Below are 23,216 nucleotides of genomic sequence, written 5' to 3' on the forward strand. Positions count from 1 at the left end.
TGTCTTTCAAAAGTTTATTGTCTCTATGGATCAAACATCAAAAAGGTTACAAAGGTCAAAATGGTCTCCTGCAAACACACAATACAGTGAAGTTTTAAATTGTGTTTTGGATTGAGTAATCCATCCATCCATCCATCCATCCATTCTCTATACACCGCTTTATCCTCACTAGGGTCGCGGGGGGTGCTGGAGTCTATCCCAGCTGACTGAGGGTGAAGGCAGGGGGCACCCTGGACAGGTCGCCAGTCTGTCACCGGGCTACATATACAGACAAACAATCACACTCACATTCACACCTACGGACAATTTAGAGTAACCAATTAACCTCAGCATGTTTTTGGACTGTGGGAGGAAGCCAGAGTACCCGGAGAAAACTCACACATGCACAGGGAGAACATGCAAACTCCATGCAGAAAGATCCCAGGCCGGGATTTGAACCAGGGATGTTCTTGCTGCAAGGCGAAAGTGCTAACCACTACTCCACTGAGCAGCCTGGATTGAGTAATCTCCCAAGTGAAATAAAATAAAACAAAAGTTGACACTTACATGTGCCAAGATGAAATATGTATGCGGGCCACAGCCTGGCTACTGCTGCTCCAACACACCATTCAATGAATGAATGACTGTAGGCCTAGCTTTAATTCCCACGTATGCCTGGGCTGGCGTCACAGTACTTCCGGTTTCACCAAAAGCAATCAGCAATTTAAAAATGATCAAATAAGTATTGCTGGATACAGTGAACCATAAGCAGCGATACTTGGAGTCTGACTTTGGTGTTTTGTTCTTTATGAAGTCTGAGGATAGAAAATACTTGGAGTTCACCAGGAGACTGAGTGTTGATGAAAACTTGAAGATTTTCTGGCTCCTTTGAAGAATGGACCAGGAGAAATCTCATGTGGATGAGCTGAGTCAATCAAACTGCACAAAATCTCTCCAGGAGGAGGCAGATGTTTGACAGTAGCAGCTGGGAGAAAACCTGCTTTATTGGTAAAGATTTGCAGGACCTGATGAAGGCAGCAACTAAAGTCTGAGAACACTGAACAATAAGCTCTTCATGTGTGGAACAAAGCATAGTTCTGGGAGTCTGATGGACTGGTGAGACTAAAGTGGACTGTTGGGGCAGAACGTCCGGAGGTAGAAGGACCAGAAGAAGAGCATCAACAGGCCTGTTGGTAGCTTTAAAGCTGCTAAACTGGAGCATGTGAGTAGCAGCATGGATTCTCTCAAACACAGGACTTTCAGCAGGACCAGCAAACATACACCAAAGCTGTTTCAAGAATCCTGCACTGACACAAACATCCTGAAACTTCCTGCACACTCTACAACCTGACATCAACCTCCAACGGATCATAACATACGGTGCAGTTCATCATTCAGTGTGGAGCTGCAAACACTAAACTACACAGTGAAAACAACACACTTTACACTGGTTCCCAGTCCACCTTCCAGTAACATGGTCCAGTCAGAGTCTCTCCACACCAGCTGCTGTTGCTGCTTCAACCTCTGGATCATCAGGACACACTCCATCCTCTCAGCACAAACACTGTCATGACCATCACCACTTCCAGCTGCAGAGACAAGAACAAAGACCAGAGGAGATCAATGAGTTTGATCAGCAACTCATCCAGTGTTACAAAAATGTACTGCATTCTTATTATGATTTTATGTACCATTCTCTTATATTATTCCTCTCCTATTACAATGACCTTGTGGAAAAGTGCTGAGAACAGGCCATGAGAACTGATGTGGCTCACTATCTGTTTGTGCTACCAAAGCCAAATGGCAGGAACTCACACAAACGGAGTACCACCACATGACAAGTCCCTCTTTATTCTAAATATCCATGTGTATTCGTGCACTTGTGATTGTGCTACAGCTCATGCAAACACTTGCTTATGAAGCTTGTGTGTATCCTACAGTCTGCAATAATTTGCTCAGAGACTCTGCACTGTGCATATTGATTCCTTGTGCAAGTAAAACTTTGCTTTGACTTGAACAAGATGACTGAGTGTTATTAGGAGGAGTTAGGACTCCACTACAGAAGAAATTTCTGAACATCAGGATTAAAGAGCAGCAGGACTTTAGTCATGTTCAGAGCAGCAGCTTCATGTGAATGTGTTGGAGTGAACACATTGAGCTCAAAGCTCACACACTGTCAGCATCAGGTGTGTTTCTCTAAACATATCACTGTAGTCCACAGTGGAAACAAACTGCTGACAAGCATGAAGCTTCATTACTCTACAAGCTCTTCAATCATGGATTTACTGCTGCTCTAGTCAAAGTAACAGTCTCTGTGGGTCCATCAACATCTGTTTGTCAGTCAACAGATCTGGGTGAAAGCAGAAACACAAGGAGACAGATCCAGATGCTGCTAGATTTAGCAGAGCTTCAGTTCTGTATAAAGATCACATGGTGACTAAATATAATAATGCATCTCTAAAATAAGAGCCAGTGGTTTGCAGGTTTCAGTCACACTGATCTAGAAGCTGTGATAAACATCTAATTGATCAGTTGTTCACTTAAAATGAGACGACAGTGAGCTCAGATCTGATGAGAAAATACTTTGAGGAAGGAGGACCACTGTCTGAACATCTGGAGGGGTGTCAGCTGGAAATATCTGATTGGCTGGTTGCTGCCTCATTGTCTCTGTCAAATCAGAAGTCTGTCATCATTCTGATCTCCCAGCTTCACTGAGGAAAGAAGCCACTGAGGCTGTAGGTTTACAGCAAAAACTGAATTTTTGCTGCAATATGACTGTGTTTAGTGCATCACTGAAAACAGCAGCAGAGACAGAGTGGGACCTTCCACTGACCCCAGAGTCTGCAGGCTGTAGTGTGGACTCAAAACAAGACCATACAACTGCTTCACTGCTGAATCCTGCAGGTTGTTGTCTCTCAGGTCCAGATGTTTCAGATGGGAGGGATTGGACTTCAGAGCTGAGACCAGAGACTCACAGCTGACCTCTGACAAACTACAGCCCATCAATCTGGATGAAGAATAAAAGACACAGATAAAATCATAGATCCAGTCATGTGGACAGGCCAAACATCTTCACTTTCAAATGACAGAAGCCAGAGAAAAAAAGAAAATCAGCAGAAACTGAAGTAGAAAATGTTGCTCCCTAATAAGTAACTCCAACTGCTCATGGACTGTCACAACTTTTGCTTCTGAATTTTCTGCTATTTGAAAAACTGATTAGCTTCACATTTCTTTAGCAGTAAAATCAAATTGGGGCATCTTGGATTTGAACATTTCACTTTCTAAAACATCACATGGCTTTGTCCTAGCGCTGGGAGCAGCAGATGATGAGTATTTGTTTCAGTCTCACAGACTGAAGAACAGGTTGAATTACAGCTGAAACTGTCAGTTCATCAGTCCACAGACAAAACGTGTATCAGAGTTTCACGGTGAATTATTGAGTGGAAGATTTTTCCTTGTTATATTTAACTTTGAAATGTGCTTCTCAACATTCCTCTGCCACAGTAAAAAGACTAAACAGTGAAGTGAACAGATGTTACCATGAAGATCCTCAGTGTGGATCAATTTAATATCAGCATACACGCTTCAGTTTAGTGTCACCACAACTTTCACATCAGGTTCATCTCAGCACACACATAAAACAACATGTCTGACCTCAGAGTCTGCAGGCTACAGTGTGGATTCTCCAGAAAACCACACAGATGTTTCACTCCTGAATCCTGCAGCCGGTTCTGACTCAGGTCCAGATGTTTCAGATGGGAGGGGTTGGACTTCAGAGCCGAGACCAGAAAATCACAGCTGATCGCTGACAAACTGCAGCAAATCAACCTGAATAAGGAATAAAAGACTCAGATAAAAACATCGGTGATCCAATCATGTGTACAAGACAAACATCTTCACTTTCAAATGACACAAAGAAGAAAACCTGCTATTTGAAAAACTAACTGATCAGCTTCACATTTCTTCAGCAGTAAAGTCAAATTGTGGCATCTTAGATTTAAAAATTTTACTTTCTAAAACAAACCAAAAAAAAACACACGGATTCATCAAAGTGTTGGAACCAGCAGATGCTGAATATTTGTTTCTGCCTCAAAGACTACAGCTGAAACTGTCAGTCCACTATTTGATGAGTCCACGGACAAAACATCAGAAACATTTCTATGACGGTTGCAGACATTTAAGGAGGATAAACATCAAACTGGTTTGTCCACTGTGAGAAATTTTGGTTTTCTCTCATAGTTCTCTGAATATTTGGGTTTTTGGGCTGTTGTTGGAACAAAACCAGATATTTGAAGATATCACCTTCAACTACGACAAACTGGGATCAAATGCACAATTCAACACAGTTAAAGGAATAAACAGTGAAGTAAAAGGACGTTACCATGAAGATCCTCAGTGTGGATCAATTTAATATCAGCCTACACACTTCAGTTTAGTGTCACCAAAACTTTCACATCAGGTTCATCTCAGCACACACATAAAACAACATGTCTGACCTCAGAGTCTGCAGGCTACAGTGTGGATTCTCCAGAAAACCACACAGATGTTTCACTCCTGAATCCTGCAGCTCTTTGTTCCAGCTCAGGTCCAGATGTTTCAGATGGGAGGGGTTGGACTTCAGAGCTGAGACCAGAGACTCACAGCTGATCTCTGACAAACGACAGTCCATCAATCTAAATAGAAAATAAAAGACGCAGGTGAAATTGTTGATGAACCAATAACGTGTTCAGGTTCTAAATGTGCAGCTCAACATTACTGTGTTGGATCACCATCATGCCAGCCATATCAAGAAACATTTCTGCTTCTGTGAATAAAGTTGATCAGTTCAGAGTAATCTGACTTTAGAAGATATTCTGTATCCAGATGTGTGTCTTTAGCACAAATTCCAAACAATTTGCTTTAAAAACTAACACTGGACAGATTCTATAGTTCGTCTATCCAGAACAAGAAAATAGAAAATATGAACAACAAATTTATGGTGTCATGGATGGAAGTTCTGTATGAACATAAATGAGCTTCAGTTACTAATTAACATATAAAATCTACAACAGTAACTGTCAGTGAACTGACGCCAGAATCTGCAGGCTGCAGTGTGGATTCTCCAGGAAACCACTCAGATGCTTGGTTCCTGAATCCTGCAGGTTGTTCTCACTCAGATCCAGATGTTTCAGATGGGCGGGGTTGGACTTGAGAGTAGAGACCAGAGCATCACAGCTGACCTCTGACAAACTACAGTACATCAATCTGAATACAGAATAAAGAAAAAAAGATGAAGATAAAATCACTGTCTTCAATCGCATGTGTTCGGGTCACGTCAGTCTTCTACACACATCATCCAAATGGCAGCACAACATTCATGTCCACACAGATCACTGACATGCTGCTGACCTCAGTCCACTCTTATTACAGGATCAAGATCAAATCTCAAATGCTGAACTAGAAACTATACGATTTTATATATTTTGTCACCTTCTCCTATGTTTTTGTTGCTTTGTAGGTTTGTGTCATTTAAAGTGTGCATGTGTGTCTCCAAACAACAGTCACATGTCATCTGCACATCACGTTTCAACTTCTGATGGATACAAATCAACCAAGCATCCATCATACTGACGGGATCTGTGGAACACACACAGCTGAAGCATCACATCAGCTTTACATTTAGACACACAGCAGGACTGTGGATTCTGTCCTTCAACATGTCACCCTACAGTCAAGTCATCAGGGGATTTCTGCACAGTTTAACAATCTGAAACATCTTCAAGCTGTTTTCACAAAAATACTGAAAATGAATGAACCAGCAACCAGGATTAGAATTGAATATAATGAAAACAGTGTACTGACCTGAGAGTCTCCAGATTACAGTTTGAACTCTGCAGTCCAGTAGAAAGATGCTTCAGTGCTGAATTCTGCAGTTTGTTTCCACTCAGGTCCAGTTCTGTCAGATGGGAGGGGTTGGACTTCAGAGCTGAAGCAACAACTTCACAGTGACTCTTTGAGAGTCCACAGTCACAGAGTCTGTCATGATGCATAGATGACAGAACGTGTTATTATCAAAGAGCACACTTTAGATTTCCTTCATGTATTTGATGACAAAACAGTTTTCAAAATGTCCTATTTGACAGGTTGTTCTTCATATCAGTGGTTCAGCTGATCTGACTGTGCTTGATATGAAACTGAATTCTCATCAGTCTCTCACACCTTCACACTTTGAATCTTTGTTTGGTTTAATCTGCACAGAGAGGGCAGAAGATGGAGCTACATTCAGGCGTCCACAGTCTGTCAGTCTGACTCCACAAAGTTATCAAGAGAACATCTGGATTAGAAAAACATTTTCTATCCACTGAATTCAGTGCAACATTTACAGTCTGATGTCAAACATCACACAAATGAAACATATCAGACCTGAACATCATTAATATGAACATCATAAATATTCAGATGTGTTGACAGACATCTGTCTAAACTTTTGTTCTCAACATTCCTTTGTGAGCTTCTGAAAAACTTGTTCAGTCTAAACGCAATGAACAAGCCAAAATGCTCCATTAGTCAGTTTGACACATTTCGCAGTCTTTGCATGATCTGTAGTTCATGGTACCTCATGTTCACATTAATACTGTTGTACAAGTGATGCGACTGAGTCAGTCACTGATCTCAGGATTATTCTCAACCTGTGAAACCAAGTCACCCTTATTCATTAATATTATCTCATCATTGTCATGTGTGGCCACAGCAGCTGTTTCAGGTAAAGGTGATGAGAATTTTACATTATGACAATTATTAATCTACCCAGAACACTGGAAGAACAACTTCTTTTAGAGGCGGTAAAACTCAATGTGCATTCAACACTTAGAAAAAAGAAGAAATATAAAGCAATTCTAGAAAAACATTACGACAACTACAAACATCTGAATTGAAACCAATTCATAACAGCACTTCAAAAGTTATTCTGACGTTATCTTAAACTCTAAATTGACTGAATAAAATCAGGTAAAAGCTGTTTATAGGACTGTTTTTAAAATATCATGTAATAATAACTTCAGTGTGTTCCAACCTCTACAGTTTTCCGTGTGTTTTAGCAACTGAATCGCTAAACTGACTCATGTTAATCCTATCTGGACTCACCGAGCCTTTCTGCAGTTCCTCACAGCTGGAATCAGTCTGTGTTTTCCCTGCAGAGATGTTCTGTACTTGTTCAGGTCCAACTCATCCAGAACCTCCTCTGACATCTGCAGCATGTAGGCCAGAGCTGAGCAGTGGATCTCAGACAGTTCCGTCTCTGATCTGTTCTCTGACTGCAGGAACTCTTGGATCTCCTGATGTACTGACAGATCCTTCATCTCCATCAGACAGTGGAAGATGTTGATGCTTCTGTCTGGAGACATTTCATCACTGTTCATCTTCTTCAGATTGTTGAGGACTCTCTGGATGATTTTTGGACTTTTCTCTCTCCGACCCAGCAGGCCTCCTAAGAGGTTCTGGTTGGACTCCAGACAGAGGCCATGAAGGAAGCGAACAAACAGATCCAGGTGACCGTTTTTACTTCTGAGGGATTTCTCCATGACTCTGCTCAGAAACTCATCTAGTGTCTGTCTGTTATTGTCTTTCCAGTCTTTCCCCAGGAAGTCCTCCAGCACCTTCTCGTTCCTGTTGGTGTAACAGTGAAACATGTAGGCTGCAGCCAGAAACTCTTGAACACTCAGATGGACAAAGCAGAACACCTTGTCCTGGTACAGTCCTCTCTCCTCTTTAAAGATCTGTGTGAACACTCCTGAATACACTGAGGCTGCTTCCACATCGATGCCACACTCTGTCAGGTCAGACTCATAGAAGATCACGTTTCCTTTCTGTAGCTGCTCAAAAGCCAGTTTTCCCAGAAACTCAATCATCCTCCTGCTGTCTGGACTCCAGGGCGGATCTGTCTCAGCTCCTCCATCATACTTGACCTTCTTGACTTTGGCCTGAACCACCACGTAGTGGCTGTACATCTCAGTCAGGGTTCTGGGCAACTCTCCTCTCTTTCTGGTTCTCAGCAGCTCCTCCAGAACTGTAGCTGTGATCCAGCAGAACACTGGGATGTGGCACATGATGTGGAGGCTTCGTGACGTCTTCATGTGGGAGAGGATGCTGCTGGCCTGCTCCTCATCTCTGGATCTCTTCCTGAAGTACTCGTCCTTCTGTGGGTCGGTGAACCCTCTGACCTCTGTCACCATGTCCACACAGTCAGGAGGGATCTGATTGGCTGCTGCAGGTCGTGTGGTTATCCAGAGTCGAGCAGAAGGAAGCAGTTTCCCTCTAATGAGGTTGGTCAGCAGCACATCTACCGAGGTGGACTCTGTAACATCAGTCAGGATCTCATTGTTGTGGAAGTCCAGAGGAAGGCGACACTCATCCAGACCGTCAAAGATGAACACAACCTGGAAGTCTTCAAAGCTGCAGATTCCTGCTTCTTTGGTTTCACTGAAGTAGTGATGAACAAGTTCTACCAAGCTGAACTTTCTCTCTTTCACCACATTCAGCTCTCTGAAAGTAAATGGAAACATGAATTGGATGTCCTGGTTGGTTTTGTATTCAGCCCAGTCCAGAGTGAACTTCTGAGTTAACACTGTTTTCCCAATGCCAGCCACTCCCTGTGTCATCACTGTTCTGACTGGTTGGTCTCTTCCAGGTGAGCCTCTAAAGAGGTCTTCTGGTCTGATGCTTGTTTCTGCTCTGTTTGGTTTCCTGGATGCTGCTTCAATCTGCCTGACCTCATGTTCGTCATTGACCTCTGCAGTGCCTCCCTCTGTCACGTACAGCTCTGTGTAGATCTCATTCAGGAGGGTCGGCTGTCCTGCTTTAGCGATGCCCTCAAACACACACTGGAATTTTGTCTTCAGATCACATTTAAGTTTACGTCCACAGACGGCGGCAGAAAGTTCTGAATGAAAACACAACATGAGATCAATTAATAAATGACAGTAAATATTTCAACACTTCATTCTCCTAAAGAATGAGTATGTGACTATATTTAAAGACTTTAGTAAATGTGCTGTTGATCCAGCAGGTTCAGTGTTTACAGAAATCCTCTTACTACTCTGCAGACAGTCAGCCAGCTTCTCCTGCTTCATCCTCCTCATGAAGTGCACTGTGATCTGCTGAAACATCTCGGTGCTGGTCCTCGCCTGTTCCTCATCCTCCAACTCCTCCTCCTCCCTCTGATTCTCTGAGCATCCTGGGTAATCTGGACTCAGACCCTTCTGTATCTTCTTCAGCTCTTTTTTCACAAAAGTCATCATGTTTTCCTCCAGCACCTGGAAAAGAGGAATCTATGAATGAGCCCATCACAGTGACGTCACGGAGTCAAACATCAGATCCACGTTGGACACACCGACAGTCTACTGATCTACAAAGTGCAGCATGGAGACAACTGTGAACACAACAGATGGAGTAGTAGTTGTCCATGTACACACCATGAATATGGAGTCCAGGTCACACTGCTCTGCAGGCTGAGCACTGGGACCCTCTGAGATCTCCTCATCAAATCTGTGGATCAATCATCAACAGTTAGCTCTCAGTCTGTCCACACAGAAACAAATGACACCATTAACGTCTTCAGGCAGCACTGTCTGAAAATGGAACAAGTCATCTCCGTATTTAAAGTGCATCATGTCACATACATGTATGTGAGCAAGACCTGAGCTGACACTCAACATGTATTTGAGGATTTAAAGACATTTAAACTGACTCTCTTAAATTTTACAGTTATAACATCTACATACAGATTACCTCGCCACAGCAGAAGGTTGTTCTCCTTTAAAATCAACAAGCAAACTCCATGACCTGTCGCTGTTAAAGGACAAACAGCTGGGTTCAGGGTCAGGTCCAGCTTCATCACTGTAAATAATGATGGAGCAGTGGTCAGCGCTGAGCTGTGACATGATGAAGAATCAGACAGTTAAAGATGTTGTCTCACCTCTGAGCTTTGTTCTGGTTCTTCTGATCCCCAGACACAGTGCTGTCAGAAACCTCACACCGATCCATGCTGCTGTACTCACGTCAGCTCACACTTTCTACTTTCACCTGCAGAGGAAACACACATCATTCAGTGCAAATCCATTGAAATCATCATGTTTCCTGTAAAATTATAAGCAGCTCTGATGTTGTTTCACTCAGCTGCTGTACCTCCGTAAGTCCACCAGATGGAGCCATGGAGCTGCACTGAAGTGAAGAGCAGCACAGCTCCGACCACCACTTTCATCCACACTCACTTTGACTGTCACCAATGTTTTCTTGACTTCCCACCACCAGACAAAGTTCTAATTATGCATAAATAAGCAAAGAGCCACTGCTTCCTATGGTATACTGATGCTGAACACCAGACCTGCTTTGGAGCAGGTTATGTTCTCGTTAACAGACCAACATGTACTAAAACACCTCTAACTGGCCAATCAGTTCTCTTGGAAAACAGCATCAGTATTCTCTCTGAGCGATACAGGTCAGGGTCTATCTGCAAACTTGTTGAACTGTAAATCAGTAATCCAATTGAACAAAGTTGTGCAGTTACAGTACCACACACTGTTTGTGCTGCCACGAAAACCTACATGCATTCAGTTGGTGATGCAGAAAATGGTCTTGATTTGCTGCGCGGTTCGTTTTACACTGCTGGTGTTTGCAGCCAATAGAAAGCAGATGGTAACACAGATCAGTCTTCTGGTATTAGTCAAAGAGAGCATTCAAACAGTAAACATTAATTTCAGTTTCATTTGGCAAAGTCCACAATCCAAAAACAGGCTTGGTTCATTAATAATAATAAATTGGCTGTAGGTGCCAGTGTGCATAGTTGTCAGTGTCTCAGCGTTGGCTCTGACTGATGGATGTACGCCACCTTCAATCAATCAATCAATCAATCAAAGTTTATTTCTATAGCACTTTTCATACAAAAAGTAACACAAAGTGCTTAAACAAACAATAAAAAGACAATGCCCCACATCCCTCCCAAATCCTGCCCCACATCATACTTCCTATTGTTGTGGAAAAATTAATCCACTGCTGTAATAAATCTATGTCTGTGTGTGTATCTGACAGCAGGCCCTTTGCCTTCTGACTGAAATGGCTTACAGATAGCCTGTAGGTTGTTTCCTCTGGGATAACTGCCAGTATCAACAAAATTATTGTTTGGAGATAAGGGTGCAGGTGTTCGGGTGAGAAAACTTGGGGGAGGCTGCCTCCCATGGGGAAAAGTGCCGGTCGCCCACGAGTTTCCAATTAAAATTATTAGGGAGTAAAGATTCGTTCTTTCCTTAAATTGTGCAATACTGGCAGCTGGCAGTGGCAAAAAGAGGGATGGGTTAAGGGCGTGAACTGACCTCTGCTCAGAGGGTTTAAAGGGTTCAGTTGTCAGACAGTGGGTTCAGAAGGCTCCCGGGACCTTTCTCAAGTGTTTGTTTGTCTCTGTGCTGTATCGAATAAACACTTTACATCTTGGCATCTGTAGATTTGGCTCCTGGATTCTCTGATGTTTCAATGGTGAGACTTAGATATTTTGAGACCTAGAACTTAGAATTAAATTATAAGTGTTAATGCATAGAGTGATCAGGTTACACATAGATCTTAAGTAGTGGGGCAACTGCCCCCCCCCACTACACTATGAACACACAGACATACACACACAGACAGACGCGCACGCACGCACGCACGCACGCACGCACGCACACACGCACACACGCACACACGCACACACGCACACACACACTTTTATAACAGAAATAATAGTGTCTGTTGACTGAGAGCAGAAGCACCAGAAAGAGAAAACACCATCACTGAAAGCCGCCCGCACCCGGGGCAGCAGCAGGCCCCGTCAGGCCCAACAGGCCAGCTAGCTCCAGGGTCATTGATTAGGCCCAGGCCCTGCCAAAGCCCCAGATGCAGACGGCTCCCCACTGAGGAAACACGGGAATCTAAAATAGACATGTTAAAAATAACAGGTAAAACTAAAAATTGAAGAATAAAATAGCTACTAAAAGATAAAGAATAGTAAAATAGTAAATAAATAGTAAAATAAATGGTAAAATAGATAGTAAAATAAATACTAAAATAGTGAAATAATAATATAGTATACAAAATAATAAAATAAATATATAAATAAAAGCAGAACCAGGGAATAAAGAGTATAAATCAAGGCATTAAGATAAAATAAAAGCATTATGGGACAGGCTGAGCCACCTTGCAGCCCTCTAAAGGATCAAGCAGTGGCTAAATAATGGTTGGATGGATTATTGATTTTGATTGACACCCTTATCGCTGACTGCAGTTTTAGGTTTTGTCCAACTTCAGATAAACAAGAACCCTTGCAGCAGAGAGGACACGAAGGCAGATTATCAAAATGCACTACATGTTGGTTTGTTTAGTTCAGTACAGAAATAAAATCACCACCAGTGAACCTTCAGCCAACATAAAATAACGTTAACAGTCAACAGCACCTAAACTGTGTGGTAACAGATTAATGACAGTTACCTACGTCTGTCATTATTTAGCAACGCTGGCCAACTTTAGCATTGTGATGACAAAAAGAATAAACTGCTTCAGAATGACTTCAGCAAACCTTTAGTGTGGTTGCTAAAATTACTGAAATTAATTTAAATTAACCTTACCTGTTTTTTTTAAACTTGGCCAGTATCTCCTCAAGTATAAAGCAGTTATTTTTCATTTAAATCCAGTCAGCTTCAAACTGCTAATCTTACAACATTAAAGTGAACAACTTTACTCCAGGACTTGTATTAGTTTTCTCAAACTGACCATGTTCAGGCTGTCTGCTGATGCCGCTTCTCTTTGCTCTGTGGGTTGGATGGGCCTTCGCTTTGATCCTCTGACAACAACTGCAAGACAAAACTTCATCAGTTTCGGGACGTTTCTGCTTCTAACTGCAGAGCTGTGGAGCCACATTTCTACTGCTTCTGTTGGTACTAAACTAACAGCAGGTGGATGGACTTAAAAGAGTTAAAAGTGTCGTTTACTTACCTATCGACTGACAGAAGAATTTGAGACACGAGGACTCAAACTGAAACTGCGCGCGGGTCGGTCTGATCGTCACTGCTGTCAGGGCAACAAGGAAGGAAATGGAAACCTCCTGATCGAACAGCGTCTGCTGGGTTTGAATAAAACAGAACTTACAATTCTATTAAGAGGAACTTTTTACCGCAATATACTAAAGGAAGAATGATAATCAAATACAGAACCGATGCCTCCATTTCAAACACTAAATATCCTGAGAACGTCTGTAAATAACCACAGTGGCAATGCAACAAAGCCATGGAAACACTTCCAGGAATCATTAAATCTCCCCACCCCCAAAAATTGCTGTAAAACACTCTGAGGCTAAAGTGTGAACTGCAACCAGCTTTAATTTGACACCATTTTATCCAGGGCACATGAATTTGGGGGGGAATATTTGAACAGATTAAGTCATAGTTCTTCATTTTTGAACAGTCAATAGTTTTTCTCACCTCTATGTTCAGGATAATTCTGTTGATAGATGGCAGAAATTGCAGAGAGTCTGTGTGAAAACACCACGAGAGTTACACCGATTAACCATTGTGAATGTGAACGCCCTCAAATGAAATCTTATAGTAAGATGACCTCTGATCAGAAATAATGAAAACTGCATCACCTTCCAGAAATGAGCTGCACCGTGTCAAGTTACAGCCAGACTCAAGACTGCAACAAGGTGTTGACTCAGAAAATATACACTGCCTGTCCAAAAAATAAAAGTCGCCACTTAGATTTTACTAAGCAGATAGGTAAGAGTCGTCCATTGGATAACTATTGCAGTGATGAATGTTTCAGCCGCAACAACTTATTTAAGCCCAGCTGATGCAGTGAGGAGCTTCTCATTTCTTAAACAACCGTGTTGGAAGACACATTCTGTGGAGAGGATGCTAATCTGTTTCAGAAGGGTCAAATTGTTGGCCTGCAAGCAAAAAAAAAAAAAAAAAAAAACTAAGGAGATTGCTGAAACTACTAGGGTTTAGAACCGTCCAAAGCATTATTAAAACCTGATGGATGGTGGTGAACCATCATCTTCGAGGAACAAATGTGGTCATAACACACTTTTAGATGACCGTACAAAATCAATCGTAGAACTCATGGCGATGTTTATTAGTGAAAGTACCGTAAGAGCACTTCCACATGCACAATGCAAAAGGAACTCAAAGGATTGGGACTAAAGAGCTATGTAGCTGTGCTGCTCAGAATAAACAAACTTTCTGCCTCAGAACGTTTCTTTGATTTAAAAATCGAACTGATTCTGCCTCTACGTCTGCGAGAGGCATTTTCTGAGGTGTTTCGATCCACCTTCAACCACAAGGTGGCGCCTCCTAGTTTGGATTGAAGCTGTATGTAACAGAGTCAAAGAGGATCACATGCAGATTTGTTGGCTTTTGTTGTGACTGTACAGGGGATTTTGATCCATAATACAGGATGCTGTGAATCTATGTGAGCTGAATCATTTCATTAACAACTGGCAGACAGTTTGAAAGCATCTAATGTGAAAACAGTCACAACAGCAGTCATTTCTGGTAGATTATACAACCAAATACAAGCTAATGCAGGTTTATTCGGTGTTGTCTCTGCACACTCCATGTTAGAGTTGATCAAAACTAATGATTACAGATTAAAAAGCTTCAGGTTTTAACGTCAAGCTATGGGAGACGCTGCTGATGCTGGTATTTAAGTGAGGTTCGCTCCATGAATTAGTACAAGATTCTCTGAGTGACTTTTTGTTGTGATGTTTGCTGCTGCATCGTTTTTTTTAAAACCAAATGAATCATGTACACAACATATTTTGTCCCAGTATCATCAGGACCATTACAATAAGGTCATATTTATAACAAGCATACCTTGAAACTTTTCACAATAATAAAATAATTATAAAAGTTACAGATATAAATAGCACAGAAAATCTCCGACAGATTTCTTTAGAACGCTGTAAAAAGCAGCTCATGAAAGAATCCTCCAGTCTCTGAAATCATGTTTTGGAATATGAATTGAAAAACAAAAAGAACATTTTTAAAAAAAGAAAATCACAGAAGTATTACACTTGCACACGGGCTGCTGACTGAAAAACAACAATAAACCTCGACTTTATATTGACTGAAACCACAATTATTAGTTTCAATCTGTACATGGGGGAATCAATTCAGTATAAACAGCTAAACCCCTATTCAATAAATCACTTCACTCTGTTAGATAAAAAATGTCAGTGTCACCTGTGCATTTTGTTCAGTTATCAGTAAATATGCACCAGAAAGAGGCACCAGATTACCAGCCACAAACATGAACAGCTCAAACTACAACATGAGAGAAACAAAGAATATCAGCTCATAACAGACTCAAAGTAACACAGCTGCAGCAGCTGAAGGAGCACAGTAAGCTGCAAAAAGCTGCCGATTGTGTGACTGGTAACAAGCTAAACAAGCACTAAGCAGAAGGCCACAGGTCAGTGTGTATAACTTGAAATATTTATCACAAGAACAAACTACAATCCTAAACTAATAGGAGTCAAAATCACATAGAAAAGCTACAAAAACATGCAGACTGTGTGAAAGCCTGTTTAATATGCTCATCATTATCATTAGATGTCGGTTTCCTTATTTATTTTTCTGGAGCTTCCGGCTGCCTCAGTGTGACGATGAAGACGAAGTGAAACCAACCTGAGCTACAACAAACTGGGACATCACTTTAAGATCACAGCAACTGACTGTAGTTCACAATAAAAACTCCTTTTCTCATTTGCACCGTCGAACAATTAGATCAGACACACAAACCTCTGCAAGTGCAATCATGTTTATTTAAATTCATGAGTAAAAAAAAAAAAAACATTCAACATATAGACTACTATAATTGTCCCAACAACCTAATATATAAGGTGCAAATCATTTTGTTAAAATGTGCAAAAGATGTAAATGTTAAAGTCTTAGTAAACAAAAAAAGAAATAAAAATGGATGGAAATATAGAAAAGTGACAACAATGGGGGGAAGTTAACTACAAACATTTTATTCACTAATTTAAACATGTGGCAGGAATGGGCTTCCGTACGCCGAGGCCGACTATAAAACAAATGAGCAGCATCTCTATGAGCTCAAAGTGATTATTGGAGTTTTAGAGGCAATAAAAATATTAATTAGTTTAGTTTTTTTTTTAAATCCAGAAAGCTGTCAACATTTAAACACTTATTTTTTTCTTAGATCTGTTGAAGATATTTTACAGTGTAGTCATTTACATGAATGCTAATATCTGCTGACAGACTTCCTCCATAAAGGTCAACATTAACTATTCGTTTTAGGTGTGGTTTATTTTTTTCCAAATTAAGAATAATACATCCTTAATCAAAATAATTAGGACTGGCAATAGTGCAGATTTTAAAAAGACATTCAGGTTTGATTCACAAGTCTAATTCATTAAAAATAGCATTTCTTTCACTACTTAGTCTGTGATTTGGGACATAAAAATAGTAAACCAAAGCAGAGAATCATCCAGTTATTTGGATTTAGCCCTCTTTGCATAACCATTTATTAATGAGGTCTGTGGGTTTTATTTCACCCTCAAACATTGGTGACATAAATCGGTTCACTGCGGTCATACAAAATCGTTCCCCATCATTCCTCCAAGTTAAATCATCCCTCAGTGCCACCAGCCTACACCGCCTCGCCTCCTTATGACGCCAGAAATCCAGATTACAGACTTGAGGTCGTGAGGCTTTAACGTCAGCTGTGGACGGATAAAAAGGAGCAAGCTGACCTGGAATGTCTCCATCTACAGTATGTTTTTAAGCATCTAATCTTTTCACACTGATGAATACTGTAACAGAGTGTGGATTTGTTGTAGATTATGAAACCAAACGTGGGTCATCACTGGAATATCCCTGTAGTCAAAAAGCAAAGAGAACAAACTGAAGTAAACCCTTTAAATATGCAGCTAAAAGAACTAACTGCACTGCTTTATAATACGCTTGTGACATTCTGTATCTTTTTAATGCCTTTGAAGTCCATATGCAGATCTAAGCCAACTATCCCAGTATTGTGAAATAGCTCCAGAAAGTGTCACAACCAAGAGGAATTCCAACATATTGCTGGTTTGGGTTATTTTTTGACCCATGCTGACTGTAAGAAAACACTAAATACTAACAGGTAATGATGAATATCTGAGCACGATTTCACATTCAGATATTGGACGTTCTGAAGATCTTAATAAAGATAAGTTAAATTTTACAATTCAATTACAGTTTCAATCCTCCACCTTCTCAAGAATAAACGTTGCTGTTTTACTGGCTTTTAAATGCACTTGTTTATCAAAAGTCCCACCAATGCCGAGCCCCTAATGTAAACTGTTAAAAGATGCAACCTGTCTGCAACTTTATCTGTCAGCATTTTGTTTCTAGTCATAAAAATGTGTCTTGGGTCTGGATCTAAAGGCGCTTCTCTTTTCCAAATCGTCTCTGCTGCTGAATGAAACGCTCTGGACGATCTGAGATGTCCTCCAGCGAAGCCTCTCCATTTTGGGCTTCATCCTGCTCAGTGAAGACTTCCTCCTGACGGGTTTCTCTCTGGGTCGGTCCTCCCCATCCACAGAGTCACAGTCAGACGGGTGAAGCAGCCTCAGTGGTTTCAGGTTAGACTGGAGAACCTTCGAGAACCTCCAGCGGCCTTCATCCTTGCCTTCTGCTTTCTGGGACTCCGAGCGCTCATATGCTCCTATGATGTCTTGTATGTCCACGCTCACATTGTTGGTGAGGTACTGGCAGGCCTTCTTCCCACTGTAGTCTCTGATGTCCACGTCTGCGTTGTAGGCCCCGACCAGGAGCTTCACCACCTCCATGTGGTTGTGCATGGCAGCAATGTGCAGCGGGGTGTAGCCAGTGCTGGACCGAACATTCACACTGATGGGAACATTGTGTTGCTTGGCAAAGTTGACAATCAGGGCTATGAGCTCAGGTTTGCCGTGTTTGGCGGCCCAGTGCAGGCAGGTGAATCCGGTGACGAAATCCTTCCTCAGGATGAGGCTGGGTTCTGCGGTGAGGAGGGGGTGAAGGCTGTCCCACTCGCCATCCGAAGCACACATCATCCACTCGTGCTCTACGGGGTCCAGGGTCACAGACGCCCGGTCGTCGTCCAGGTTGCAGGACACCAAGGAGGCAGAGTCGCTGTCACTCCTCGAGGAGAGGTGGACCGAGTTGCGAAACACCATGCTGCGCCTCACCTGGGGGGAACTGTTCATCATGAGCTCCAGGAAGTGTTTCCGGCTGCCTCTGGGGGTGACGTTGCCTTCACTGCTGGACAAACTCTCCAGCTGTGCCTCATCCTCCTCGCTGTCTGACTCTGGCTGTTGAGAAACAAATTTAGTCTCCACATTATCCTCCTTTTCTTTCAGGTTTTCAGGTGAAAGCAGCTCAACTTGTCCATCAGTGGGAATGAGTCCAGGAGTAGCTGTGAGTATCTGCCCTGTATTACCGGTTTGTGCAGGCCCAGGCAGGGTGAACACAGATCCCTCAGCAGGGAGCGGCGACGCTTTGATTACTGCAATTTCTGGTATGTTCGATGACTTTCCAGCCTGATCCTTCTTCGTGGAGTGTCTATTCTCTCGTTTGAAGCTTACTCTGTTCCCCATCTCACCTGAGCTGCTGTCCAAGTCTTCCACTAAGCAAACAAAGTCATGACACTCGCTCCTGCCGTCTGTTTTGTCCTGCACAATAGTTTCAGCGGGGAAAGCATGCGGAACTCTCACCTGGCTGTCAGTTCCGTAACCTGAGCCAGGTGGAGTTTGCTGTTGCCCCGGGGGGCGAAGCTCCTCCCGGCTCCCGTCCGTTTGCTGCTCCGCGGGGTAACGGACTTTCTCTGGAACTTCAACTTCTTCTGTCCTTGAATTTTCCCGTAACGAAACGTGAAACTTCTTCCTCAAGTTTACATATTTAACTCCATCTTCAGTTTTCACAAAAGCAACGCTGTCCACGTAGTTTTTAAACCTCAGTCGAACAGCCGCCTTCTTCTCCGGTTCGTCCGGAAAAACTTCTTTAAAGTGCTCTATTAAATCCGTGTTCTTCACTTTTCCTCCTTTCTCCCTCAGATAGCTCACAATAGCCTCCTGGCTGCATTCCGCCATTGTAAACTTCATTAATACGGTCACTTAGCATTCGAATACACTCTAGGGTTAACGGTTAGTGAGGTAAAACAACACGCGCGTCCCCGTCCCTTTACCGAATTATGTCCCGGATAATCCCTCGGTGCAGATATGAGCACAGTAGAGGTGTTAGTGCAGCTGAAAACTGGTGATATGTACGTCTTTTCTCTGCGTTTTACTTCTAGCGTTCTCCGCCTCCTAGCAACCGAGTGCAGGACTATACCATTTAGTCTGAGAAAGGGTGGCATGTTAAAAGCGTTATTCTGCTAACGGTACAAAATGTCTAAATATTCATATATACTTTATTATATACGCCTTTAAACGTAGCTATATATGTTTTCAGAATACATACTAATGACACATTTGTATTTTTTTGTTCTTTGGTTTTGTTTTTTCTAAAGTGGTCCTCACCGGCAAAGTTGGCAATGCCAGCTCCACTCTGAGGCCACCTGTTACGGAAAAGCTGCAACTAGAAGAGATCGCTTTAGAATACATGTAGATCAAAGCACATCGATGTGAGAAAATGAAAGACTTTTTAGCATCGCATTCAATGTCTTTAGTCTAATTTTTGAAACTATGCCTGTATTACGCAATTGATTACTGTTTTTTGTTGTTTTGGTGGTTCTGCTTGTCACAATTGCTTGATTAGTTATGAAAGTTCAACACCAAAAACTTTCTCTTTCATTTAGAATTTCGGATAAAGTATTTTACACGTTTTGCTTTGTATTAATGTGACATGCAGCTACGTGTGGTTCAGCAAAAAGCACTATCTGGCTTCTGCATTATAATTTTTTGTGAATTTGGGCTTAAAGATGGGACTTTAAATGAGTTTTTCTTTTTTTTCCAGATTTCAACTCACCCATAATTTGAAATTATTTTATCTACTTGCCCAATATTGCAGATTCAATCAATAGCCTGATGAGAAATAACAGTAAGAATTTAAGTTTGTTTAGTGTTTTGATGATGAAGTCCAAAATCTCACACAACTGTTCAATTTGAATCAAGGTCTGGTGACTGAATGAAACAGCACATGATTCACACCAGGGCAAGGTTGATGAAGGTGAGTAATTTAAAAGATCATGATTCCAGATAATTCATTTATTGCATTAGTAATATGTCAACAATATGTAAATCTAATCTAATCTTAAATGCACAACGTAGTAATATTTAGTAACTGAAGTATTGAGTTCCGACTATTTTGTGTTCACATCAAAAACAAGGCTTATTTTTTTATTTCTTAACTATTATCGATATGTATATGAAAACACTTAGAACAGTTAATCACTAAGGGGGAAAAATAAGACAAAATGAGGGGTTAAACTGTAAATTGCAAGATGAGGAAGCCCTGTCCAATGACGTTTACTTTGTACAGTGTTCTTGGGTGTTTTGAAAGGTGCCTATAAATAAAAAGTATTATTACTATTGTTAAGTTTTGGATCACGGACCAGATTGTAGAATAAAAATAGTCGAAAGTAGTTCTTGTGAAAACTATACACTGCGTTCCATGGGTGTGGATAGCTAGAAACAAACACGGTGTTCTAAAAAAGATATTGTAGTTGAATTTTGTAAAGGTCCTTTTTTAAAATCTAACAAATATTAATATATTGTATTGTATTGGTGACGTCTCAGCATCACAGTGTCTCAGACTGCAAAATACAGTAGAGACTAGAGAAACTAGTGCACATGAAATAGTTACACAAATAAAATATTTTGTTTTGCGCAATCTGTGGTTACAGTTTTGTTGTGGGGAAACATGGGCTGGTTGCTGTGTTGCAAAACAGGACTGATTAAGACACAGTGGACTGACTCAGCCTACAGGTACTGAAACCTGTACAAGGTGGGCGACGTTTCACTGCCACCTCAGCTCTACAGACAGGATCTGTCAAGTCATGTTCACAAATCTAGAATATCTTTTTAAAAAATGCAGAAGGCTTCAACTCAGTGTCGACAGTCAAGTGACAAGCTGAAATTTCTTAGGACTAGTAGGTTTGCTTGGATAAATCTGGGAGAGGGGTTTTAAACAGCATGTCACATGCAGTTTGCAAAGTGCTCTCAGAAATTATAGGCTAAAAACATTTTAGTGAATGCATAGTACTGACAGTGACGCAGAGCCAGAGTGACTTTCCACACTGCTTTTTAAACACAAATGTCTTGTTCAGCTGGTGTCCTCCAAAAATTTTAAAACAAACTACTTTCTATAAGTTCAGCTGAGTTTCATAAGAAGAAAAAATGTGAAAACTATGAACTGGTCGAGTTTGTTCTCCTATTGGAATCCAACACAACAGCTCTGAAACTAAACTGTGCAGTTTAAAGATGCTGTAAAAGCAGTTAAACTCATGTTAAACTTTACATCAAAGAAATTACTGTTAATCTGAATGATTTGACACATTCTGCTACATTAATATATAAAGAGAGATGTTTAAAAAAAAAAAAGTTAAAATACAAAGACTACTCCCAATAAGGGCACCTAAAGTGAAGCACCTCATTACATTCCCTCATGATATTTTTCATAGGGGTCTTATGTCACACATCTCTACCAGTCACAGCGTAACTGCAGCCTTAATCTCTACTGCTCAGCACTACACCAGATTTCTGTCAGGAGGTGGAAAGTTTGGCAGCTTCAGTCACATTTTCAGACGGCAAAAATAATATTTCCCAGGTGTGGATGGGAACTTACGGCCAAATGCAGCAGACAAGGTTGTATTTATGTACTATACATTGTCCAATTTAGCAAAAAAAAAAAAAAAAGTGGTGTAATCAGTGTCTCTGGAGTGTTAGGCTAGCGTAAACAGACTGTAAAAGTCACTGTTTGAAACAGTGAAATAATGAGACATATCTTGGTTTTCAATTTCACAGGAATCTAATGTTCTGATTTCTCGGGTAAAGAACTCTAATTCTGAGGAAAACGCATGGATGACATGACGGATTACAACAGTCAAGTCTTTGCACGTGTCAACAAACTGTACTAAGAACCAGTGGCTGCCTGCAAGTGCAGAAACCCTGTGTGGTCTTGTAAAAGTTTTTTCTATGTGCCTTAAATATTCCAAATAGTTGACACAATAAGCAGTGCAGGCACATGTGTGCAGCCATCTACTGGTGTGAAACAGATACTGTCCGTATTTCACTGCTGCATCAGAAACTCAAAAACATAACTTAAAAAATTATGCTCATTTTCACTGATGTTTAAGATTTTCTTTGCTTCAAATGTAATCCAGTTCTAAATATCAGATACTAAATCCTTGATTACATACCAAGCCATGTTAAGAAACAATTAGATAATGGGGTAACGTCGGGTTTAACTATGTTGTTGCAGTAAATCACCATAGTAACCTGTTCTAGAGAAGACCACTCTGTCTAAGAGCACCACCAACTGACTGATCAATTCTCTTGGAAAACAGAGAAAAAGAGTTGGGGAAAATTTGTGCATGATTTTACCAAGCATGCTGTCTCTGTGTATTCTCCAGCAATCTCCTTATAACTACCCTGACAATAAGCATGGTTGTCCATATCCTTAGTTAACAGTCAGATTGTGTGACTTACCTGTGTTCATTCATACCTTACTGTGTAGGTCCACTTTGGCCTCAGTCTCAGTTCTTGAGTCATGGATTCCACACGGTGTCAGAAACATTCCTTTCAGAGTCTGCTCCATGTTGACATGATTCATCACATCAGTTCTGCAGATTTGTCAGCTGCACATTCAGGCTGCTGTTCTACCATCTCAAAGGTTCTCTATAGCTGGAGGCAGCTAGAAGACAGTAAAGTGTGGCCATAAAGGGATGCACATAGTCAGCTATAACACTCAGACAGGTTGCGGCTTTCAAACTGATGGATAATAAGGCTAAAGCTGCAATTATATGAACAAGCAGGTGTTCTTACCTCCAACATATGAATCAATTAAATACAGAGAAACACCCCCAGTGGACCACAGGTTCACTCATTGTGAGCTTTTATTAAAACAAAAAAATACGCCCAACAACAGGCGGAATGAACAAAACACAGCACTCAGTTCATCCACAGCAGCAGCTCACTGTGCCATTTGTTTCAAGTCTTTCAGAGCTGGGAGGATGTTGTCCAGGTGACTCACTCC

At 41.3% G+C, this 23,216-nt stretch overlaps 3 protein-coding genes across 7 annotated transcripts in view; all 3 read right to left on the bottom strand.

Moving 5' to 3' along the window:
• On the bottom strand, positions 1 to 23,061 carry LOC110963100 (NACHT, LRR and PYD domains-containing protein 12-like). Of its 4 annotated transcripts, none has more exons than XM_051941807.1 (14): positions 22,686 to 23,060; positions 12,976 to 13,099; positions 12,754 to 12,833; positions 9,932 to 10,038; positions 9,745 to 9,852; positions 9,429 to 9,501; positions 9,050 to 9,269; positions 7,102 to 8,896; positions 5,821 to 5,994; positions 5,050 to 5,223; positions 4,476 to 4,652; positions 3,634 to 3,807; positions 2,813 to 2,986; positions 1 to 1,568 (listed from the first exon to the last, which is right to left on the bottom strand). In XM_051941807.1, exons 4-14 carry the CDS (start codon positions 9,997 to 9,999, stop codon positions 1,556 to 1,558), a joined length of 3,150 nt encoding a protein of 1,049 aa, XP_051797767.1. In that variant the 5' UTR covers positions 10,000 to 10,038; positions 12,754 to 12,833; positions 12,976 to 13,099; positions 22,686 to 23,060; the 3' UTR covers positions 1 to 1,555. The 4 variants fall into 4 exon arrangements, with proteins under 4 accessions (XP_051797767.1, XP_051797766.1, XP_051797768.1 ...); XM_051941806.1 differs by having other exon boundaries at positions 12,976 to 13,102; XM_051941808.1 differs by lacking the exon at positions 22,686 to 23,060 and adding an exon at positions 13,461 to 13,940.
• Positions 15,783 to 19,514, bottom strand: LOC110963099 (ankyrin repeat domain-containing protein SOWAHC-like). Its single transcript, XM_022211283.2, has one exon. It carries the CDS (start codon positions 19,121 to 19,123, stop codon positions 17,390 to 17,392), a length of 1,734 nt encoding a protein of 577 aa, XP_022066975.1. The 5' UTR covers positions 19,124 to 19,514; the 3' UTR covers positions 15,783 to 17,389.
• cep70 (centrosomal protein 70) overlaps positions 23,059 to 23,216 on the bottom strand; it is an 11,756-nt gene continuing 11,598 nt past the window's right edge. For both annotated transcript variants that reach the window (XM_022211282.2, XM_022211281.2), the window contains one exon: positions 23,059 to 23,215. In XM_022211282.2, the coding sequence (XP_022066974.1) occupies positions 23,154 to 23,215 (62 nt within the window). In that variant the 3' untranslated portion in view covers positions 23,059 to 23,153. The remainder of the gene's footprint in view (position 23,216) is intronic.

The sequence above is a fragment of the Acanthochromis polyacanthus genome, chromosome 22, assembly GCF_021347895.1.
Source record: "Acanthochromis polyacanthus isolate Apoly-LR-REF ecotype Palm Island chromosome 22, KAUST_Apoly_ChrSc, whole genome shotgun sequence".
Classification (NCBI taxonomy): domain Eukaryota; kingdom Metazoa; phylum Chordata; class Actinopteri; family Pomacentridae; genus Acanthochromis; species Acanthochromis polyacanthus.

What these genes read in the sequence shown, in the direction of transcription:
- LOC110963100 (XM_051941807.1), bottom strand. Translation starts at nt 9,999, where the DNA reads ATGGATCGGTGTGAGGTTTCTGACAGCACTGTGTCTGGGGATCAGAAG. An exon ending in CAACCTTCTGCTGTGGCGAG is followed by an intron (nt 9,502 to 9,744) that starts GTAATCTGTATG and finishes ATTGATCCACAG; the next exon opens with ATTTGATGAGGAGATCTCAG. An exon ending in TGTAGCCTGCAGACTCTGAG is followed by an intron (nt 3,808 to 4,475) that starts GTCAGACATGTT and finishes TTCCTTATTCAG; the next exon opens with GTTGATTTGCTGCAGTTTGT.
- LOC110963099 (XM_022211283.2), bottom strand. Translation starts at nt 19,123, where the DNA reads ATGAAGTTTACAATGGCGGAATGCAGCCAGGAGGCTATTGTGAGCTAT.